This window comes from Hyla sarda, chromosome 6, assembly GCF_029499605.1.
Source record: "Hyla sarda isolate aHylSar1 chromosome 6, aHylSar1.hap1, whole genome shotgun sequence".
NCBI lineage: Eukaryota > Metazoa > Chordata > Amphibia > Anura > Hylidae > Hyla > Hyla sarda.
This window is the reverse complement of record NC_079194.1, coordinates 279,286,045-279,306,931: the sequence shown is the minus strand read 5'-3', so window position 1 is coordinate 279,306,931 and position 20,887 is coordinate 279,286,045. Positions and strand designations below refer to the sequence as shown.

Here is a 20,887-nt window from a genome sequence, read left to right as displayed (position 1 = left end):
CCTGTACTGGGCCACCACACATCCCTTCCTCTGGATCCCAGATGCTTGTTAAACAAATTTTTGTGGGTACATGTTAAAATGGCAAAAAATTATGGACAGTGCAATTCGTGAAAGAGCTGTCAGGGCTGGCTCTGGTCACTCACATCATCATGTGTATCCTTGGGGGTTCGCCTCCTCTTCCCTTTACCCTAGATAGTCATAAAAAATGTTCTTTGCAGCTATATCTATGATAGATCTGCAAAGAATTGTGAACAGGCTACAGCCTGCAGTGCAAACTTGCGGGACAGCTAGATTCCTACTCCCAGACTATGCAGGAGACGTCAGCGATGACCAGGGGCTATGGCAGGTCAGCTTAAGAACTCCAGCATCGCTGTCCCATCTCACGTGCATGATCAAATAAAGGTAACAGTATAGACTGAAATAGAATTTTGAATAATAAGGTCCTGACTCTTGAGTATAAAAAATAATAGTAAGGTGTACTTAGCAGGTATTACTTCTTATTTATTTTTATTTATTTTTCTTGTCCATAAGTTTTAATAACATAACGTGGATTATAATTACATAGTCAACTGCTTGGATTTTTAGACAGCAAACAATATTACAGCTAAAAACTGTTTAGCTCAAATAAAAATATGGAATATTGAAATGCAGCTTAGTTCAGGACAGAGTCTACAGCTAACACTAAACTTTTTGTTAGAAACCTTCAATGTCAAACAAAGTCACTTTCCATACTATTTAACTCATTTTACATGAAAAAGCATTAACGTTTTAAAGTTATTTTTTCCTTTTGTGTTTTGTTAACAACGAAAATAAAATGGGTCTAAATATCCTCAAATGGATATTTTGCCTTCACCAATTTTAAAAGCGCTCCTATGAGGGAGAGGTCTGGTTTGATTAAGGGAGTATGGATGGAAGAGGAAAAGGAGTCACAGAGCACAGAGAATTTACTTGTGATGTGGGATAAGGAACAGGAAGTCCTTGGACACAAGATATCAGAAATAATTGGATGAGTGGAAATCTTAGAAACGTCTGTATGGGTGGTCTCTGTAGGCACTGCCTTTAGCAGGGTGAGAAGATGGTACTTTCAAAGATGGCCGGGAACCATTCCAATTGTCTTGCCCATAACTTTCATAAGACTCCGGACCCTCGCCGTGCCCATAGTCATAATACTCTGTATCTCCTGGGCTCTGGCTATAATAACTCTCGTAAGCTTCATAGCTTTGCTCTGCATATGCATCATCATAGCCATAGTCATCATAGGCTTCAGGTGCAGGTGGTGGAAGAGAGATCCTTTGAATTGAACCAGCACAAGCCCTACCAGAAGGTGCTACACTTCGGCTAACACTAGCACCGCGTGAAATTGCTCCTCTTCCTGGGGCTCCTCTTGGAACAAGAGGACGTATAGCACCAGCTCTTCCTCTTGCTGGTGGAGCTGCAGAAGGTGGTACTCCTCTGCCACGGACAGGCCCTCCTCTTCCTCCACGGGCTGCCTCTGTTGGGGCTCCATTCAGATATGACAGCTCAAAAAATTGCTCCGGTACCAAGAACTTCTTTACTTCCTCCATAGCATGTGCCATTCGGGTATATGCCTCACAAGGTGGCCCAAAAACTTCAATGAAAACATGAAGGTCCATGTTTAAGTGACCATATTTCGGGTCCCCACCCTTTCGTAGTTCTTCCTCCTTGGCCTTATCCCGCATCGATCCTTTTCCCAACACAGAGATTTTTGCTCCAGTTTGTTCCTGCAGTCTTTTGTTGGTATTTCCTTGAGGGCCCAAAATCTTGCCAACAAAGTTAAACTTGGGGTACAGTTTGACTGGAATCAAAATTCGCTCCTTCAGCTTCATGTTCTTGTGAGAAAACAAGTCTAAATAGGTGTCCTCTTCATCCTTTTTGGGTTCACCTCCCTTCTTTAGTGTTTCAATTTCGCTCGACAGCAGGCTCATAGCATGTGTGAAAGACGGGTCCAGGCTGTCCTTCTCGGCCATCAGCTCGGGCAGATACTTGGTTTCGGACTCCATGTTTTCTAGTGACTGACCACACACCCAACCGTACAGAAGCTAAATTCAGAGTCTTTGTTTAGTTTTTTAATAATTCACTTAAAATGATCATATATGTTTATGTGGTGGCCCAGTACGGGAGTTGTCACCCTGTACCCTTGCTGCCCTGTCAGGCAGCCTCCCTGCAGTGTCCCCAGGGCCCCCCTGCATCTGTTCTACTGTAATTGTATATTATGTTATGTGTATAAGAATGTTGTAGGGGTTTTTCCGTTTTTGCATTTTTATTTTTTCCTCATCACCTTCTAAAAATCATAACGCTTTCAATTTTGCACATAAAATTCCATATGATGGCTTATTTTTTGTGTCACCAATTCTACTTTGCAGTGGCGTTAGTCATTTTACCCAAAAACAGAAAAAAAATTTATTGTGTGACAAAATTTGAGAAATTTTTTTATTTTGTAACTTTTGGGGGCTTCCGTTTCTACGCAGAGCATTTTATTGTAAAAATAACACCTTACCTTTATTCTGTAGGTCCATACGGTTAAAATGATACCCTACTTATATAGGTTTGATTTTGTCGTACTTCGGAAAAAATCATAACTACATGCAGGAAAATTTATATGTTAAAAATTCTCATCTTCTAACCCCTATAACTTTTTTATTTTTCCGCGTATGGGTCGGTATGAGGACTAATTTTTTGCGCTGTCTTCTGAAGTGTTTATCGGTACCATTTTTGTATTGATCGGACTTTTTGATCATTTTTTATTCATTTTTTCATGATGTAAAAAGTGACCAAAAATACGCTATTTTGGACTTTGAATTTTTTTTTGCGCATACGCCATTGACCGTGCAATTTAATTAATGATATATTTTTATAGTTTGGACATTTCCGCACGTGGCGATACCACATATGTTTATTTTTATTTACACAGTTTTTTTTATGGGAAAAGGGGGGTGACTCAAACTTTTATTAGGGAAGGGGTTAAATGACCTTTGTTCACTTTCAGACACAGCGGTCAACTTTAATCGCCGCGTTTGAAGGGTTAATAGCGTGCGGCACAATGATCGATGCAGCGAGCTGTTAGCCCAGGGTCCCGGCTATGAAAAGCAGCCAAGACCAACCCCGTGTGATGCGGGGTCACGGTGTTACCCCATTTTAAACACTGGGACCGGGCGTAGGGCATACAGGTACGCCCTACGTCCTTAAGAGGTTAAAGAAAGGCTAACATGTGATCACCAGTTGTCATGTGAGTTGTTATGTGATTGCTACCCAGGAGGTATCAGTGAGCAGGTGACTTAATGGTGATCAATGGGACCCCACCAGAGTCTCCCCTATAAAAGCCCTGGGAGGAGTCTCTTCTCTCTCTTAGTTCCTGAATCTTTGCTGAGGTCCAGTGCAGTCGAGCCTAAGAGTGTGTCTGGAGTCATAGGAGGCCTCAAGTCAAGTCTGCAGCCACAAGTTACAAGTCTACGAGTAAGCTAAAGTCACAGCTTAGTCTGTCTCCAGCCAAGTCAAGTCAGTCACTGTCATCTATTGTCAAGTCAAGTGGCCTGCACTAAATTGTCCAAAACCACGGCAAGTCCCAGCAAGCCCTTAAGGTCTCTGAAGTCAGTGGTCACCTCCGTGGGCCCGGCTACACTGTATAGACTGTACCATCTGTCACTCAGTGAAGCTACTTTTGTCCGTAACTTGGTATCGGAGTCATTATTGCCCCTGTGCCTAGCCCAGGATCCAGTGGTATACCTTCGGCTGGTATTGAGGATAAACCGCACCCTGGCGTCACAAATACAAAGGGTTAATGCCATCTGCCCCTAGGGTAATTCCATCTGCCCTACATCACACCCAATACCACATTTAAATAATTTGGGGCATTAGCGTTAACATACAACTGAAACAGAATGATTCTTTCATTAAGCTTTTAAAGTATATCTGCACTTTGGGTGATACTGCCTTAAAAAAAAATAATATATATATATATATATATAGGACAAAGATATAGATGAAACATGAGTATATAGATAAAACATGAGTATATAGATGGAACATGAAAAGCTATACAGCTGTAATGCAATAAATTAAGATATGAAACTATGAAATTATGAGGTACTTAGCTTGCAAATTTGGCGCCAAATAGTGTGGACTGTCCCACCACGGTAAGGTGACCTCATTCTGGGACGGACCCTACACTGTGATTATGCCTCTGTGTGAATAGTACAGCAGGCATGCAAGGTCTGAAACATCCAAGGCACCTTATATACACCTAACAGAGGTGGGTGGGGTGCAGGAGCCAACATGGAGGTAGCCACTCCCCTGTATGTGTAATACAACCAAAGAATAAATTGGCCAGCACTACTGATCCAAACTATTGAAAAAACCTGGCCTGCAGGTGCAAGCTGCTGGGCTAAATATACAGCAACAGGAGAATACAGCAGCACACTGCTAGCACAAAGATATAGATGAAACATGAGTATATAGATAAAACATGAGTATATAGATAGAACATGAAAAGCTATACAGCTGTAATGCAATAAATGAATATATGAAACTATGAAATTATGAGGTACTTAGCTTGCAAATTTGGCGCCAAATAGCGTGGACCGTCCCACCATGAATATGCCTCTGTGTGAACAGTACAGCAGGCATGCAAGGTCTGAAACATCCAAGGCACCTTATATACACCTAATAGAGGTGGGTGGGGTGCAGGTACCTCATAATTTCATAGTTTCATATCTTCATTTATTGCATTACAGCTGTATAGCTTTTCATGTTCTATCTATATACTCATGTTTTATCTATATACTCATGTTTTATCTATATCTTTGTGCTAGCAGTGTGCTGCTGTATTCTCCTGTTGCTGTATATTTAGCCCAGCAGCTTGCACCTGCAAGCCAGGTTTTTACAATAGTTTGGATCAGTAGTGCTGGCCAATTTATTCTTTGGTTTTATATATATATATATATATATATATATATATATATATATATATATATATATATAAATGCGGGTGCCCATAAACACGTGCTATGGAAATAATACTTTTAATTAACAAGAAAAATCTGATCATTTTTATTAGATTTAATAAAGCTTTAATAAACAACAATTTACACACAAACAAAAACTCACCCACCAGCCCAGAAACAAACCTTTCAAAGTCTACCTAAAGTCCAAGTCAAGAAGTACCGTCCTTCAAAGGAAAAAAGGGACAGGAAAAATAGTGCAGCAAAGATCCAAGACAATATGACAAATATGAGTCACTGGCAATTCAATAGGTATACAAGTTGGTGCATTAAGAAGTATTTAGGGAATAGGAACCACAGCAGGTAACTAGTGTTCGCCCATGACTGTAATCACATTTAAAAGGCAGGAGAAAGTACTAGTACAAACATCTCATAAATCCAGAGGCAGTAAGTATAGAAATTATGGAAATGTCTGTAAATCGAGAGACTTCCCCTCTTCCAAGCCCCACCAAGCCTATAAAGCCTATTAAAGCCTATCATGACCCAATTTGGTAAGCATATACTCAAGAATCCCACGACCCCACCATATGAAATTTATGCACGGCCTTATATTTTTCATACATGCTCCGCTTCAAATGAAATATAAGAGAGGCCTAGTAATCCACAGTAGAAGGACTAACTCTAATACAGTATTGGGCACTGAGTTTTCTGGCCTGGTGTAAAAAACAAACCTATTTCCATCTCCGTGGGCCCTTCACTGTATCCTATAGGGCTTAGAAGAGATTGCTTAGGCACCAATAAAAATCTGTACACTTTGAATCAGGACGATCACTTCCCTCCAATAAGGAACCAGATAAGGACAATCCCACACCATATGAAATAAGCGTGCACCAAGTTGGCCACATCTCGGACATGTAGAATTGGGGCGCAAGCAGTGGCGTCTCCAGCTTTGGATTTTTTTTTTGAGGGGGGGGGGCACACTTTTTGGGTAGATAAGTGGGTTTGGGAAGAGTAGGTAGGTTCCACTCCATTACATAGATTTGTCACTTCAGGAGTTAGACAGGTCCCTTCATAGTTTCTACCATTATGGAGGTGTCCCGAGTAGGTAGGTAGGTCCCCGTGAAGATATCTGCCCCCTGTAAGTAGTAGCAGCCACCTTTAGGTAGGGGTTACGCTCTGTAGGTAGGTTCCATTATAGATAGTAGCCCCTTGTATACAGTTTCTGTCCCCTTTTTACAGTAGCAGCCCCCATATATAGTAGTAGCAGCCCCCCACCTATAGTAGTATCAGCCCCCTTTAGGTAGTAGTAGCAGCAGCCCCCCCCCCTTTAGGTAGCAGTAGTAGAAGGGGGGACACACTGGCGGCCAGGAAAAAAGGGGGACCCTGAAGCTCCCATTATATACAGGCAGCTTTAGCATGTGTTCACGTGGAAAAGAAGTGACATGTCACTTAATTTCTGTACAGTTCCCTATCAGACAATACATAGGTAAGACAATTTCTCCTAATAGACATATGTTCCTTAAAATAAATAAATCATATAGTTGCCAAATAACACTGGTATACAAGGAAGAATATTATTAGCATACATATTACCAACATACTGTTACTGACCAAATCCTGTATACTGAGACCAATAATACCATTCTACAAGAAGTAATATTATTACTAAATATATATATATATATATATATATATATATATATATATATATATATATATATTACCATCATACTGTTACTAGCCACAGCTCTGATTGGCTAGAAGCAAACATGTGATCTCATTAGCAGGCTTAGGGGAGTCAAGGCCACAGCCCTGGTTGGCCAGAAGCAAACATGTGATCCCCTTAGTATCCTCCTGCATAAACAGGTTAACACCCTTAGGGCACAGCAGCATAGAAGTGCATAGACAATATAATAAAATACATTAAATCATACATTAAACCTGAGTAGTGGGCCTGGAGCAGACACAATAGGTGACATCCACCTGACCGGTCAGGAAGGCAGGTGTGTTCTGCACCAGGACACTACACTATGGGGGGACTTAGACATGCATATAATATGTATTTATGCTGAAAGAAAAACCAGCCTAATTCAAAAAGGGTTAGTTAAAGGGGGTACTCCGCTGCTCAGCGTTTGGAACAAACTGTTCCGAACGCTGGAGCTGGCGCCGGGAGCTTGTCATGTCATAGCCCCCTCAATGCCTTCACGCCCCCTCCCATAGACTTGCATTGAGGGGGCGGGGTGTGACGTCATGAGGGGGCCAGGCTATGATGTCTCAAGCTCCCTGCGCCGGCTCCAGCGTTCGGAACAGTTTGTTCCAAACGCTGAGCAGCTGAGTACCCCTTTAAGTAACATCTCGACGAGTTTCCCCCATAAATACATCAACGTGGGTTCATCAGAAGACAGTGAAACAAACAAGAATGGAGCAGTAGCAATACTGGTTAAGGTGGAGACACTTAGAGTGCGTTCACACTGAGCAAATCATGAGAAATTCACTCCGAAAAATTTACGTACGGAAAAAATTATTTTCTATTCGCGCGGAATTTGCACGGAATTCGCGCTGACTTTTCGTGGAATTCGCATGGAATTGCGTGCGAAAATGGGGGAGGAAGAAGTGAAGTGTTTTTCAGCCATTTCCGCGCGAATTCCACATAAATTCCACGCAAATTCCACACAGATTCTATTGATTTCTGCTAGCGGATTCTGCTTGAAGAATTAACATGCTCATTCTTCAAGCAGAAAGGAATTCAGCGTCGGAATTCCACTAGCAGAATTTCCTATGTGTCAACAGGACAGCAGAAAAAACATTAAAGTCAATGGGCAGAGGAGATGTGCATTAATTTGGAGCGGAGAATTCAAGAGGAATTACTCGAGTAAATTCCTCTTGAATTACTCAGTGTGAACGTACCCCTAGAGTAGATAAGCAGCGTATTAAGAATATGGGTCAGGTAAGTATCACAAGGTTACTCATTAAAAAAAAGAGATATTTTCATAGTGCTACACCAAAGGTATGTTGGTTGCTGATCAGCACCACAATTATTGCTCAGACACACAGTAATACAACCCTCATTTAGCCTAGACAAAGTGCAACCACCACATCCTGGCTGAGAAAACATGATGTGAGCCACTTTGCCGACATCTCAACCCGGCAAAGTAGATCTCTACTCTGTACAATACATTCAGTTGCAACAAACATAGCAACAGTAACATTGCACCCAGTAAAGTCAGTAAAGTCACAGTAAATATTACCTATTAAAGGGTACCTCTCATCAAATAAACTTTTGATATATTTTAAATTAATGAATGTTGAATAACTTTCCAATAGCATGTTAATGAAAAATATGCTTATTTCTATTGTATTTCTATTGTATCAGTCCCGTCAGCAAGCATTTCTGACTCATGGTGGAGTCCTAAACACTCAGAGCTGCCAGCCTGCTTTGTTCACAGCCAAACAGGCTGTGAACAAATCAGGCTGGCAGCTCTGAGTGTTCTCCTTTGTGAACAAAGCAGAATGGCAGCTCGTAGAGTTTAGGACTCCAGCATGAGTCTGAAATGCTTGCTGCCAGGACTGGTAGGGAGACCCCTAGTGGTCATTTCTTCAAAGTGGAAAATTAAATAGAAAGAAGCATATTTTTTAATAACATGCAATTGTAAAGTTATTCTGCATACATTAATCTATAATATATCAAAAGTTTTTTGATGAGAAGTACCCTTTAAGTAAGTTATATCCCGATCTTCACTAGTCATCTGGTAATTGTAAAGCGCTAAGTGAGTCAATCCATACCTTGTAAAACTTGTCTGGGCACCCTCTATACTGATATATTATTTTTTCATATGGTATCACTGTGTTTATTCAATTTTACCAGAAGGATATAATAGGTAATTTGTCAGCCATCCCATGTTGGAATATATATACAACAAAAATAACAATAATAATAAAAAAAACAACCCCCCCTTTTCCCTACCTATAACCACGCACATTGGTATAATATTGTATTATTTTGTCCCCGATTCGATTCACCCTAGTATTTTTCTACTCCCTTTAATATATTTCGTTATTATACTTTATCCAACATTGTTGTATAATTTTGTTATAGAGGGGTGTTCACACTAGATGCGTTTTACAAGCGGTTCCCAATATATAAATATTGATATACATCTTCTAATGTTTATTATATAAGACTATTGGTAATGAACATATGAGTATAGGCATTATATAAATAGTAAATGGATACCCCCGTAAATGACGCAGTATGCGTGTCCCTTTGTGAACACTCCTCTAGGATATATATAAGACTCATCATGGATTTCCAGTACAGTGTCTTTGTTTTCACCCGTTTTAATTAAGATGTATCCGGTCATGTGACCAAATTCTTGTGTATTTTAACGTGGTTTTGTGAATGTATGTGCATCTACGATTAAGCATTCTTCAGTGCGAAACGTGTCAGATCCTGTCCTGTGTTGGGCGTTGTGAATAAAGCCATACCAAGCTTTTACCTGCAAACACCTGAGTGCCGGATATTTCTTTCTTATGATATGTATATATACCATATATATATATATATATATATATATATATATATATATATATATATTTTTTTTTTTTTTTTTTTTTTTTTTTTTTTTTACTATAGGAAGTGTAACATGCTCATTGCTCTTCATCCAATAGGCCAAACAGAGCAGTTTTAGGACTTTTCTCCATTCTATGCAAACACCCTGGAATTTAATAACCGTAGGATTATCCTGGCTGTATGAATGCGTTATCCGGGGGATTTACTCATGCATTGTAGCAGAGACGTCATTGCTTCAGGACACAATTGCGGCCAATAAAAGAAAGGAAATTATTTTGTACCTGTAAGCAATATAGGAGTTTTGCATGCAGCATTTTTAAATACTTTTGTCATATTTTATGCTTTTCAATGTTGTGGAAAAACAAGTACACCATGGGAAGAACGTGTTAACCAGAAAAAAAAAAGTATGCTATTGTCATTTCCTATACTGAACAATATGTTTTAGAATAAGGGACTTTCTCCACTATTTACCGCTAACAGCTGTTCCATGAATAGATTGTTACAGTGGTCGGTAGTCAAATTGTGAAACTCTCTTAAGTATTTTTTGCTGTGTTCCTTCCTAAATCGAGTTGTTTTCCTGCATAAAAAGCTTTTTTTTAAAAAAGGTCCCCAGTGGTTTCTGTGTTCCTCTGGACGTGCTGTTTACCCCTTCCCTGTTTATGGGGTATTGTTCAGGGGTTATTGTTTCTGATCACCATTCACAGAGCTGTCTTTGTTTTCCAGCTATTCCCAGTATTAGCATAAAATTGTGCTCGGCCATGTTACCACTGACCCATAGCTGACCCGCTCCCATACATGCATCAATGTCATCATTTAGTCTGGTGTCACTTACTTGTTTAAAAAAAGTTCCTTTATAATGGATGATGAAGTAATCATACCGAGAATAGACACTAGTTGTCATTGATCTGTCTGAAAGCGGGCCTACTACTGGTCAAAATAATGCATGAAAATGTTAAATAGTAAAATGGGGTCTACAGTGCTGTCTCGGCAATGCAATGTTATGAAGGACATCCAGTAAAATCAGAGAAAAAGCAGGATTAAAACATGTTAGTCCAAGTTAGAGCACAAATGGGACCACCAACCTTCAGGCATTTATGACCTTAGGTAGGAGTACTCCGTGTGAGACAGTGATGGGTATAGTGGTCAGGGGGCACTATATTTCCCCAAGGTACCTGTCATGTGTAGACACTAGGTATCACTGGTCCATCCAGGCAAAGCTGAGAGAGCTATAAGGAATCTAGCAAGGAGTTAAATCTTTTGGCAAGTCCCATTTTAGGGCCTGGATTTTTATGGAATGACAGACAGGTTGGTAGTGGGGCTTGTCATTCCCATTCTGGGCCAATCTAGGTTTTCATTTTGGGTGAAATCGGCACAGGTGCTGGAGGATGCTCTTTACTGGGTTTAAAAAAATAGGACGTAACTTACTCTGCCTCCTCTCTGATGGGAGTGGGCACAGGGGGACAAGCCAACACACAGTCTTCAACACCACAGGACAGAGAAGGCTATCTTAAAGGGGTACTCCGCTGCTCAGTATTTGCAGCAAACTTTTGGCTGGTCATTGGACTTGAATCTTATCTTGAAGGGGTACTCCATTGCTCAGCGTTTGGAACAGAGTTATCCGAACGCTGCAGATGGCGCCGGGAGATTGTGACATCATAGTCCCGCCCCCTCATGATGTCACACCCCGCCCCCTCAATGCAAGTCTATGGGAGGGGGCATGACGGCCAGCACGCCCCCTCCCATAGACTTGTGTGGTAGGCCTCTGGGGTAGGGGTAATGCAGTCAGGGTATTGCTTCAGTATATCAGGGGTTAAGGTTAACCCTATAGTTCGTGAAGCCAGGCTGAGGGATAGTATGCTGAGATAATTCTCCGGCCTATCGCCACCCTTCCCAGTAACGACAGGTGCATATGAACAATGACTGAAGGTAAACAAGATAGTTGAACTTGAACTTGGATAAACTTTACTTGAAGGCTTGCGATACATCCAATGAACAGTAACAGTCTCATCAATACAGTCTCTATACATTTCATTGACTTGCAGTTGTTGCGGACCTTGACTTGTTTTATAAGTCTCTGAATTTAGGGTTAATTGCAAAGATTCGTCTGGATTTAGGGGACAGATAAGGTCCGGTGCTTAGGGATTGATACACTGACGGTTTGGTAATGATCAGCCGTTGCTGCAAGGCTCAGGCCTAAACTCACTGATGACAGCAGCGCAGATCCTTCTCTCATGAAAGCCCGGGAACAAGAGAGCGAACTATGGCCGCCACTCCCTTATATGGGCGGGGGCAGGGTCGTTTTAATTGGTCCGAATATCTGTCACTCACTGTTACAAGGAACTGTGGGCGCAATACGTCACAGGGACCTGCAAAGGTCCTTAAGCAAGAACCATAGAGTTTACCTGATCACGTGACCCGCAGGTCCTGTTACACTCCGTACAGGTAATTAACCACTTATATACATTTGTACAATTATATTTATATACATCCTGAGTAAACTGTAAGATAACTAATATCTAGATGAGAGGTGACAAGGGGTGGACTAAATAAGAAGGACCCCGACGTCCTAGGAACTCTGGCTATAGGGACCTATATACAGGTACCGTATAGGATGCGGTACCGGGACACCACAAACCCCCTTACTTAAGATAAGTCGACTTCGACGCCTATCCCCTAAGACAGAGGGACTAGGACTAGAACAGGATAATCTATGAATTTGCTATACATCCTAAGTAAACATTGAACACATTTACATTCTCTGATACTCCTACTAGTATCTGGACTAGACAATAGAAATCTATCTACACATTAATACTATCTAGACATTAATGCTATCTAGACATTAACGAAGCTATCTAACCTTTAGTCTCTAACTTCTTAGACATTTTTATTAAGCTTACTTTACATTTTAAAGCTTACTAGACAATTAGGCAGCTATCTGACATGTAGTTGCTAGCTCCTAAGACATTTTATTAGCTCTCTACACATTTTTATGAGGCTAACTAGACATTAGTACAGCTCTCTATACCTTTAGCGTCAAGCTGACTAGACATTTTTATTATCTCACACATTTTATTCATTTTGCCAACAATGAGTTACCTATTAGTACAAATAAGGTATACTGGCTAGCCGGAAGCTAGGCCACAGTAAGATTGGCTGCTAGGGTCTATCGGTTACATGCTACTTACCCCTAGAGCACTTCACATAACCTACCTAGGTTACTTTAAGCATTACGTGTTTCATTCTATATTCGCAAGAGCACCTACTGGCCAGGTAGAGCATCTCACACACGCAAAGAAGGAGAAGAAGAAGTGTAACTAACAGATCCAGGAATTGAATTTCAATAGGTTACAATCCCTAAAGTGTTTTCTTAAGTGAGATATTTATTTTGGTGTATGTACTAGAGAAACGTGAGGTAGTACATTTAAGTCAGTTAGTTAAGGTACTATGTGTGTAAGTACTACTTTAAGGGTAATCTTCCCTATCATTTTTGTTGAGACAGGTGCTAGCGATTGGCGACAGCAATAATACTACCCTCGGAGGAGCCGGGGTGTCACATGTTAAGTAACTACTAAAACACCTTTAGCATTCTTTACATTTGTATGTACAAGAATTATTTATGTTTTTATTGCTGAGTGTACACGTGCAACACACTGCCATTTTCTGTGTACAGCTCTGAATCACTTTTTATGTACATAGACATTAGACTATCTTTCTATGTACAACCCTTACCTATTTTTTTATGTACACAGACAGGAGGATATCTTCCTGTGTACAAGAACCATATACATTTTTACTATACATTTATCAACACTCCAACATGGTTCAGGCGCATTCACCTGATAAGTGCAACATTTAGCATAAGAGTTCTTATGAAGCTGCTGGTATATACATAAAACAGACGTGTAAGGATCAGCAGTCCACCTACACTAAGAGTCCAATTAAAGGGAAATATACAAATTGGCGTGTAAGGATCAACAGTCTACCTACACTAAGAGTTCATTTAAAGGGAAAGGAAACACGGCTTTACCACAACTCAGCCGGGTACAGTTCTTAATGAATCTCCTACAGGCTAGGAGTATATAGACTTAATAGTCAGGCACAAGCTTAGTGGTTACGTTGCTGAACTTTCAACTGGAACAATCTTAGCACAGTCCTGCTAGGCACAATTCTTGAACTTGGTTGCTGCAAAACAAAAGTGGTTAACACAAGAAACAATAGGACATTACTTTAAAGTCTCTTTAGAGAATATTCTTCTTTACTCTTCTAGTGCCTCTCTGGGTTCCTCTATATCTGCCAACATCAGGGGCAGGTATAGAATTGACATAGCTTTGCCACACCACATTGGTGAGGATGGAGTGGTGGAAGGCAGCATTAGAAAGGGACACAGGCTTTCTAGCCGGGATCAAAGTGGGGCAATAGGGCTTGAGTACCATCTCCAAACTAGGATGGACTCATGACTCTTTCGTTGGTACCCTGGAAGCAGACAAACTCTCCATGTCAGAAGAGGGCCTTGGTACATACGTTGGTACCTGTGCAGGAGGCAAGCTCTCATTGCTCTGAGAGGGCCTAGATACGTGCGTTGGTATCTCTGGAACAGACAAACTCTCATTGCTCCAAGAGGGTCTAGGTACGGTCTTTGGTGCCCCCTTGTATGGTGCACCACAAACACCGCTCCCGTACACAGCAACACAGTTTACAGCACATGAATAAAGTTTGTTTTCTGAGGGGGGAGTACACTTTCACTAGTGGCGACTGTAGTAGGCACACACCCGTTCGTGACGGCAAAAAGGCTTTGTGGTGGGCGTCTGGGGTAGGGGTAATGCAGTCAGGGTATTGCTTCAGTATATCAGGGGTTAAGGTTAACCCTATAGTTCGTGACGCCAGGCTGAGGGCTAGTATGCTGAGATAATCGCCGCCCTTCCCAGTAACGACAGGTGCATATGAGCAATGACTGAAGGTCCACAAGATAGTTGAACTTGAACTTGGATAAACTTTACCTAAAGGCTTGCGATACATCCAATGAACAGTAACAGTCTCATCAATACAGTCTCTATACACTTCAGTGACTGGCAGTTGTTGCGGACCTTGACTTGTTTTATAAGTCTCTGAATTTAGGGTTAATTGCGAAGATCCGTCCGGATTTAGGGGATAGATAAGGTCCGGTGATCTTGCAGAGTGCTTAGGGATTGATACGCTCACGGTTTGGTAATGATCAGCCGTCGCCGCAAGGCTCAGGCCTAAACTCGCTGATGACAGCAGCGCAGATCCTTCTCTCATGAAAGCCCTGGAACAAGAGCGAGCTATGGCCTCCACTCCCTTATATGGGCAGGGGCGGGGCCGTTTTAATTTAAAGGAATTGAGGGCGCAATACGTCACAGGGACCTGCAAAGGTCCTTAACCCCTTCATGACCCAGCCCATTTTCACCTTCAGGACTTGGGCATTTTTTGAAAATCTGACCACTGTCATTTTAAACATTAATAACTCTGGGATGCTTTTACTTATCATTCTGATTCCGAGACAGTTTTTTCATGACATATTCTACTTTATGTTATTGGTAAAATTTCACTGATATTTGCATCCTTTCTTGGTAAAAAATCTAAAAATTTCATGAAAATTTTGAAAATTTTGCATTTTTCTAACTTTGAAAGTCTCTGCTTGAAAGGAAAATGGATATTCCAAATAAATTACATATTGATTCACATATACAATATGTCTACTTTATGTTTGCATCAAAAAATTGACGTGTTTTTGCTTTTGGAAGACACCAGAGGGCTTCAAAGTTCCGCAGCAATTTTCCAATTTTTCTCAAGATTTTCTAAATCGTACTTTTTCAGGGCCCAGTTCAGGTTGGAAGTGGATTTTAAGGGTCTTCATATTAGAAATACCCCATAAATGACCCCATTATAAAACCTGCACCCCCCCCCCCCCCCAAAGTATTCAAAATGACATTCAGTAAGTGTTTTAACCCTTTAGGTGTTTCACAGGAATAGCAGCAAAGTGAAGGAGAAAATTCTAAATCTTCATTTTTTACACTCGCATGTTCTTGTAGACCAAATTTTTGATTTTTTACAAGGGGTAAAAGGAGAGAAATCACCCTAAAATTTGTAACCCAATTTCTCTCGAGTAAGGAAATACCTCATATGCGTATGTAAATTGTCCGGCGGGCGCAGTAGAGGGCTCAGAAGGGAAGGAGCGACAATGGGATTTTGGAGAGTGAGTTTTTCTGAAAGGGTTTTTGGGGGGCATGTCCCATTTAGGAAGCCCCTATGGAGCCAGAACAGTGGACCCCCCCACATGTGACCCCATTTTGGAAACTATACCCCTCATGGAATTTAATAAGGGGTGCAGTGAGCATTTACACCCCACTGGCGTTTGACAGATATTTGAAACAGTGGACTGTGCAAATTAAAAATTTTATTTTTTATTTTCACAGACCACTGTTCCAAAAATCTGTCATACGCCAGTGGGGTGTAAATTCTCACTGCACCCCTATTACATTCCGTGAGGGGTGTAGTTTCCAAAATGGGGTCACATATGGATATTTATTGTTTTGCGTTTGTCAGAACTGCTGTAACAATCAGCCACCCCTGTGCAAATCACCTCAAATGTACATGGTGCACTCTCCCTTCTGGGCCTTGTTGTGTGCCCCCAGAGCACTTTGCGCCCACATATGGGGTATCGGGAGAAATTGCATTACAAATTTAGAGGGTCTTTTTTCCCTTTTACCTCTTGTGAAAATGAAAAGTATAGGGCAACACCAGCATGTCAGTGTAAAAAAATTATTTTTTTACACTAACATGCTGGTGTAGACCCCAACTTCACCTTTTCATAAGGGGTTAAAGAAGAAAAAGCCCCCCAAAATTTATAAGGCAATTTCTCCCGAGTACGGCGATACCCCAGATGTGTCCCAAAACTGTTGCCCTGAAATACGACAGGGCTCCAAAGTGAGAGAGCGCCATGCGCATTTGAGGCCTAAATTAGGGATTGCATAGGGGTGGACATAGGGGTATTCTATGCCAATGATTCCCAAACAGGGTGCCTCCAGCTGTTGCAAAACTCCCAGCATGCCTGGACAGTCAATGGCTGTCCGGCAATACTGGGAGTTGTTATTTTGCAACAGCTGGAGGCTCCGTTTTGGAAACAGTAGCGTACCAGACGTTTTTAATTTTTTTGGGGGAGGGGGGCTGTGTAGGGGTATGTGTAAATGTAGTGTTTTTTACTTTTTATTTTAGGTTAGTGTTAGTGTAGTGTAGTGTTTTTAGGGTACAGTCACATGGGCAGAGGTTCACAGCAAGTTTGCCGCTGGAAGTTTGAGCTGCAGCGCAAAATTTGCGCCATCTCAAACTTGCAGCACTCACTGTAAACCTCCGCCCATGTGAGTGTACCCTGTACATTCACATTGGGGGAGGGGGCAAACATCAAGCTGTTGCAAACTCCGAGCATGCCCTTTGGCTGTCCGTGCATGCTGGGAGTTGTAGTTTTGCAACAGCTGGAGGCACACTGGTTTGGAAACACTAAGTTAAATAATAAACTTTCAAGTGTTTTGCAACCAAACTTAGTGTTTCCAAACCAGTGTGCCTCCAGCTGTTGCAAAACTACAACTCCCAGCATGCATGGTCTGTCAGTGCATGCTGGGAGTTATAGTTTTGCAACAATTGCAACAGCTGGAGGCACTGAGGTAGGAAACGGACAATGTTTCCCAACTAGTGTGCCTCCAGTTGTTGCAAAACTACAACTCCCAGCATGCCCAGACTGCCCAGGCATGCTGGAAGTTGTAGTTCGGCAATATCTGAAGGATCAGATGTTGCCGAACTACAACTTCCAGCATGCTTGGGCAGTCTGGGCATGCTGGGAGTTGTAGTTTTGCAACATCTGGAGGTCCACAGTTTGGAGACCACTGTATAATGGTCTCCAATCTGTGCTCTTCCAGATGTTAGAGAACTACAACTCCCAGCATGCCTGGACAGATTGAGCATGCTGAGATTTGTAGTTTTGCAACATCTGGAAAAGCACAGATTGGAGACCATTATACAGTGGTCTCCAAACTGTGGACCTCCAGATGATGCAAAACTACAACTCCCAGCATGCCCAAAAAGCCAAAGGCTGTCTGGGCATGCTGGGAGTTGCAGTTTTGAAACTCCCAGACGCAGCAGTGAGATCGCTTTACGGCGATCTCACTGCTGCCAATGAAGATGCCGCACTGCTGCCGGAAACTCACCGACGGGACGCAGCGCCGCCGGGACCGCATGGAGGACGCCGCTCACGCCTGGACCGCTCGGGACACCGCATGGCCGGGTAAGTGACGCCGGGGGACGGGTCAGGGACACTTAGCAGAGCGGTGTGTCCCCCGATCCCCGTGATCGGGACTCACACACCGCGCTGCTAAGTATTCTCATAGCGAAACGCTGCTATCAGCTAGTCAGATTTGACTAGCTGATAGCAGCGATCGCTGGGGGGGGGGGGGGGGGGGGTATGAAACCCCCGTGGTCGCATGGTAAGATGGCTGGCTATCAGTGATAGCCACCATCTTACCGGGCGCTGCGGGATGCCGCGAGTAGCGGCAAAAATGTTCATGACGTACCTGTATGTCATGGGTCGGGAACAACTTCCCACTCATGATGTACAGGTATGTCATAGGTCGGGAAGGGGTTAAGCAAAAACCATAGAGTTTACCTGATCATGTGACCCGCAGGTCCTGTTATGCTCCGTACAGGTAATTAACCACTTATATACATTTGTACAATTATATTTATATAAATCCTGAGTAAACTGTAAGATAACTAATATCTAGATGAGAGGTGACAAGGGGTGGACTAAATAAGAAGGCCCCCGACAACCTAGGGACTCTGGCTATGGGGACCTATATACAGGTACCGTATAGGATGCGGTACTGGTACACCACACTTGCATTTAGGGGTTGGGGTGTGACGTCATGAGAGGGCGGGGCTATGACATCACTAGCTCCCGAAGCCGGCTCCAGCGTTCGGAACACTTTGTTCCAAATGCTGAGCAGTGGAGTACCCCTTTAAGATAAGATTCAAGTCCAATGACCAGCCAACTTAATGGAATGGCCCTAAGGGCAAAATCCACTTTCTACGACTCTGCTGAAAATAAATCTTTACTGTTGGAAAATCACAGACTCGGACTGGAGCTCCAAATAGGTGGGGTCGAAAAAATAAGACAAAACCTCTCCCATAGCATTTTTGTTCTCAGGAGTAAAAAAAAGATAGAGGTAATAAGCATAGTGCAGGTAACATAGGGTATTGTGGTCGGTGTAGATGGTTACAGGATTGTAAACCCTCTCCATCAGGTGACATCACTCCTCCAAGACCAATTTGAACAGTTTGTGTTTCCTATGCAATTATTCTTCTCAATGGGTGTAAAGGTTTTGGAAAAGAGATTACGGGATTTCTTTGCTCTCAGGAGTTGCTCTGGTTCGGTATCGCCCTTGTGGGAGTGGAACAGATACTCCAGTTTTATCTCTTACCCTCTTCCAGCCACTTCTTGAAAGATATTTAATGAATCAGACTAATAAATACTTCCTCCGCAGCTTCTGCATCGCTGCACCTTAAACAAGGAACTTACATACACCTGTTTCCCCTAAAATAAACCCTACCCCAAAAGTTAGCCCTAGCAGGATTATCATGGTGGGCTGCAATATAAGCCCTACCCCAAAAATAAGACCTAGGCCAGGGGTAATCAACTGGCAGACAACGGTCCAGATCCGGACCGCGGCCGCCAGTAATGCCCGAAACCCATCCCCCCCCCTCCCCTTGGCTGGTCCCACGGCAAGTTACCGTAATTGAGCCGGGGCAGGGACTCTGTCGCTTTAAAACGTCACGGACGTGTCCCTACCCCCGGCTGCTAAGCAACAGAAGGAGATCCCGCCACCGCCGACAGCTGCAGCTTCCGTACAGTACAAGTTGCGGACGCTACCGTATGAAGGTAGGGAAGTGCTGGTCTCCGCTGGGGATGAAATGTGTACTGTAGTTTATTATGGCAGAGGGGTGGGGGGCACTGTAGGAGAGTGGAGGATGACGGGGGAAGGGGAGGATGGGGGGCTGTAGCAGTGTGGAGCATGGGGGGGCTGTAGGAGTGTGGAGGATGGGGGTGGGGGCTGCAGGAGTGTGGAGGATGGGGGGCTGTAGCAGTGTGGAAGATTGGGGGGTGCTGCATCCTCCACACTGCTACAGCCCCCCATCCTCCACACTGCTACAGCCCCCAATGTTGTTCAAGGTACATACTGTAAATAAATTTTTTGTGACTAAAATTTATATAAGACCCGGTCTTATTTTCGGAGAAACATGGTAGTTGGTTAATTTACCATAAACAAGGACAATGAGGTAATGATGGTGTAATGTACTTCTCTCTCTCTCTCTCTCTCTTCTGTGGATTAAATGGCGGAGCTGAGGGATCTTGACAACCAGTCTTGCTGACAGCAGGGCAGGTTAGCCCATCAGGCAGTTGCTGTGCCCAGCCAATCATGCCTAATGCTGGCATTTCACTTTTCTTGAGAAACGGCACATGTATACAGGTGTCCGCTGGCCTCCGGCACCTCTGATTATTTATTACTAATGTGCTTCACATGCATTTACCCTGATCAGTGTTTTTACTGTTTCCTGACTCTTGGCTTGTTTCTCTGATTTCCTGATTTTGGTTCTGACATTCCCTCCTGGTTCTAACTCTTGATCTGGCTTCTGACTTTAGTTTGGTTACTGACTTTGTCTCTGACATTACCTCCTGGCTCTGACCTCGGCTCTGGTATTGACTACAGTTTAGGTTCTGATTTCTGACAGGCCAGCAGGAGTCCAAAGAGATGGGGAGAAATGTGCTCTGGACAAGTAGGGAGACACCTAGTGGCAGCGTTTCTAAACACAAATTAAACATAGAAAACTACATTTTTTTAAAACAAAATACATTAGAAAGATTTTTTATTTACCATAAATCGGCAATAGCAAAAATTAGTTTTAATGGCAGCGCCCAGTTAACCTCTTAAGGACGCAGGGCGTACCTGTATGTCCTGTGCCCATTCCCGCAATATAACGTTGGGTCACACGGTGGCCCGCATCATATTGGGTCGGTCCCGGTGGCTACCGATAGCCGGGACCCATGGCTAATACCGGACATCACCGATTGCAGTGATGTCCGGTATTAACCCCTCAAAGTTGATCGACATGTCTGAAATGTAAAAAAATGTATCGGGCGGTGTCCTGATCAGCTGAGGACACATGAGGAGGGTCCCTACCTTCCTTCACGGCGTCCGATCAGCGATTGATTAAGATCCAGGCTTGAGCAATCGACCGCCGATAACACTGATCAATGCAATGCTATGGCATAGCATTGATCAGTGTCTGC

General features: G+C 42.7%; 1 protein-coding gene across 1 annotated transcript; it reads right to left on the bottom strand.

The window, feature by feature from the left end:
- Nucleotides 1–623: 623 nt before the first annotated feature.
- On the bottom strand, nt 624–2,067 carry LOC130277116 (KH domain-containing, RNA-binding, signal transduction-associated protein 1-like). Its single transcript, XM_056527465.1, has one exon. The coding sequence runs from the start codon at nt 2,019–2,021 to the stop codon at nt 1,020–1,022; it is 1,002 nt and encodes a 333-aa protein (XP_056383440.1). The 5' UTR covers nt 2,022–2,067; the 3' UTR covers nt 624–1,019.
- Nucleotides 2,068–20,887: the final 18,820 nt, after the last annotated feature.

Bases quoted from the DNA above. Each gene is read 5' to 3' on its own strand.
- LOC130277116 (XM_056527465.1), bottom strand. From the start codon at position 2,021: ATGGAGTCCGAAACCAAGTATCTGCCCGAGCTGATGGCCGAGAAGGAC.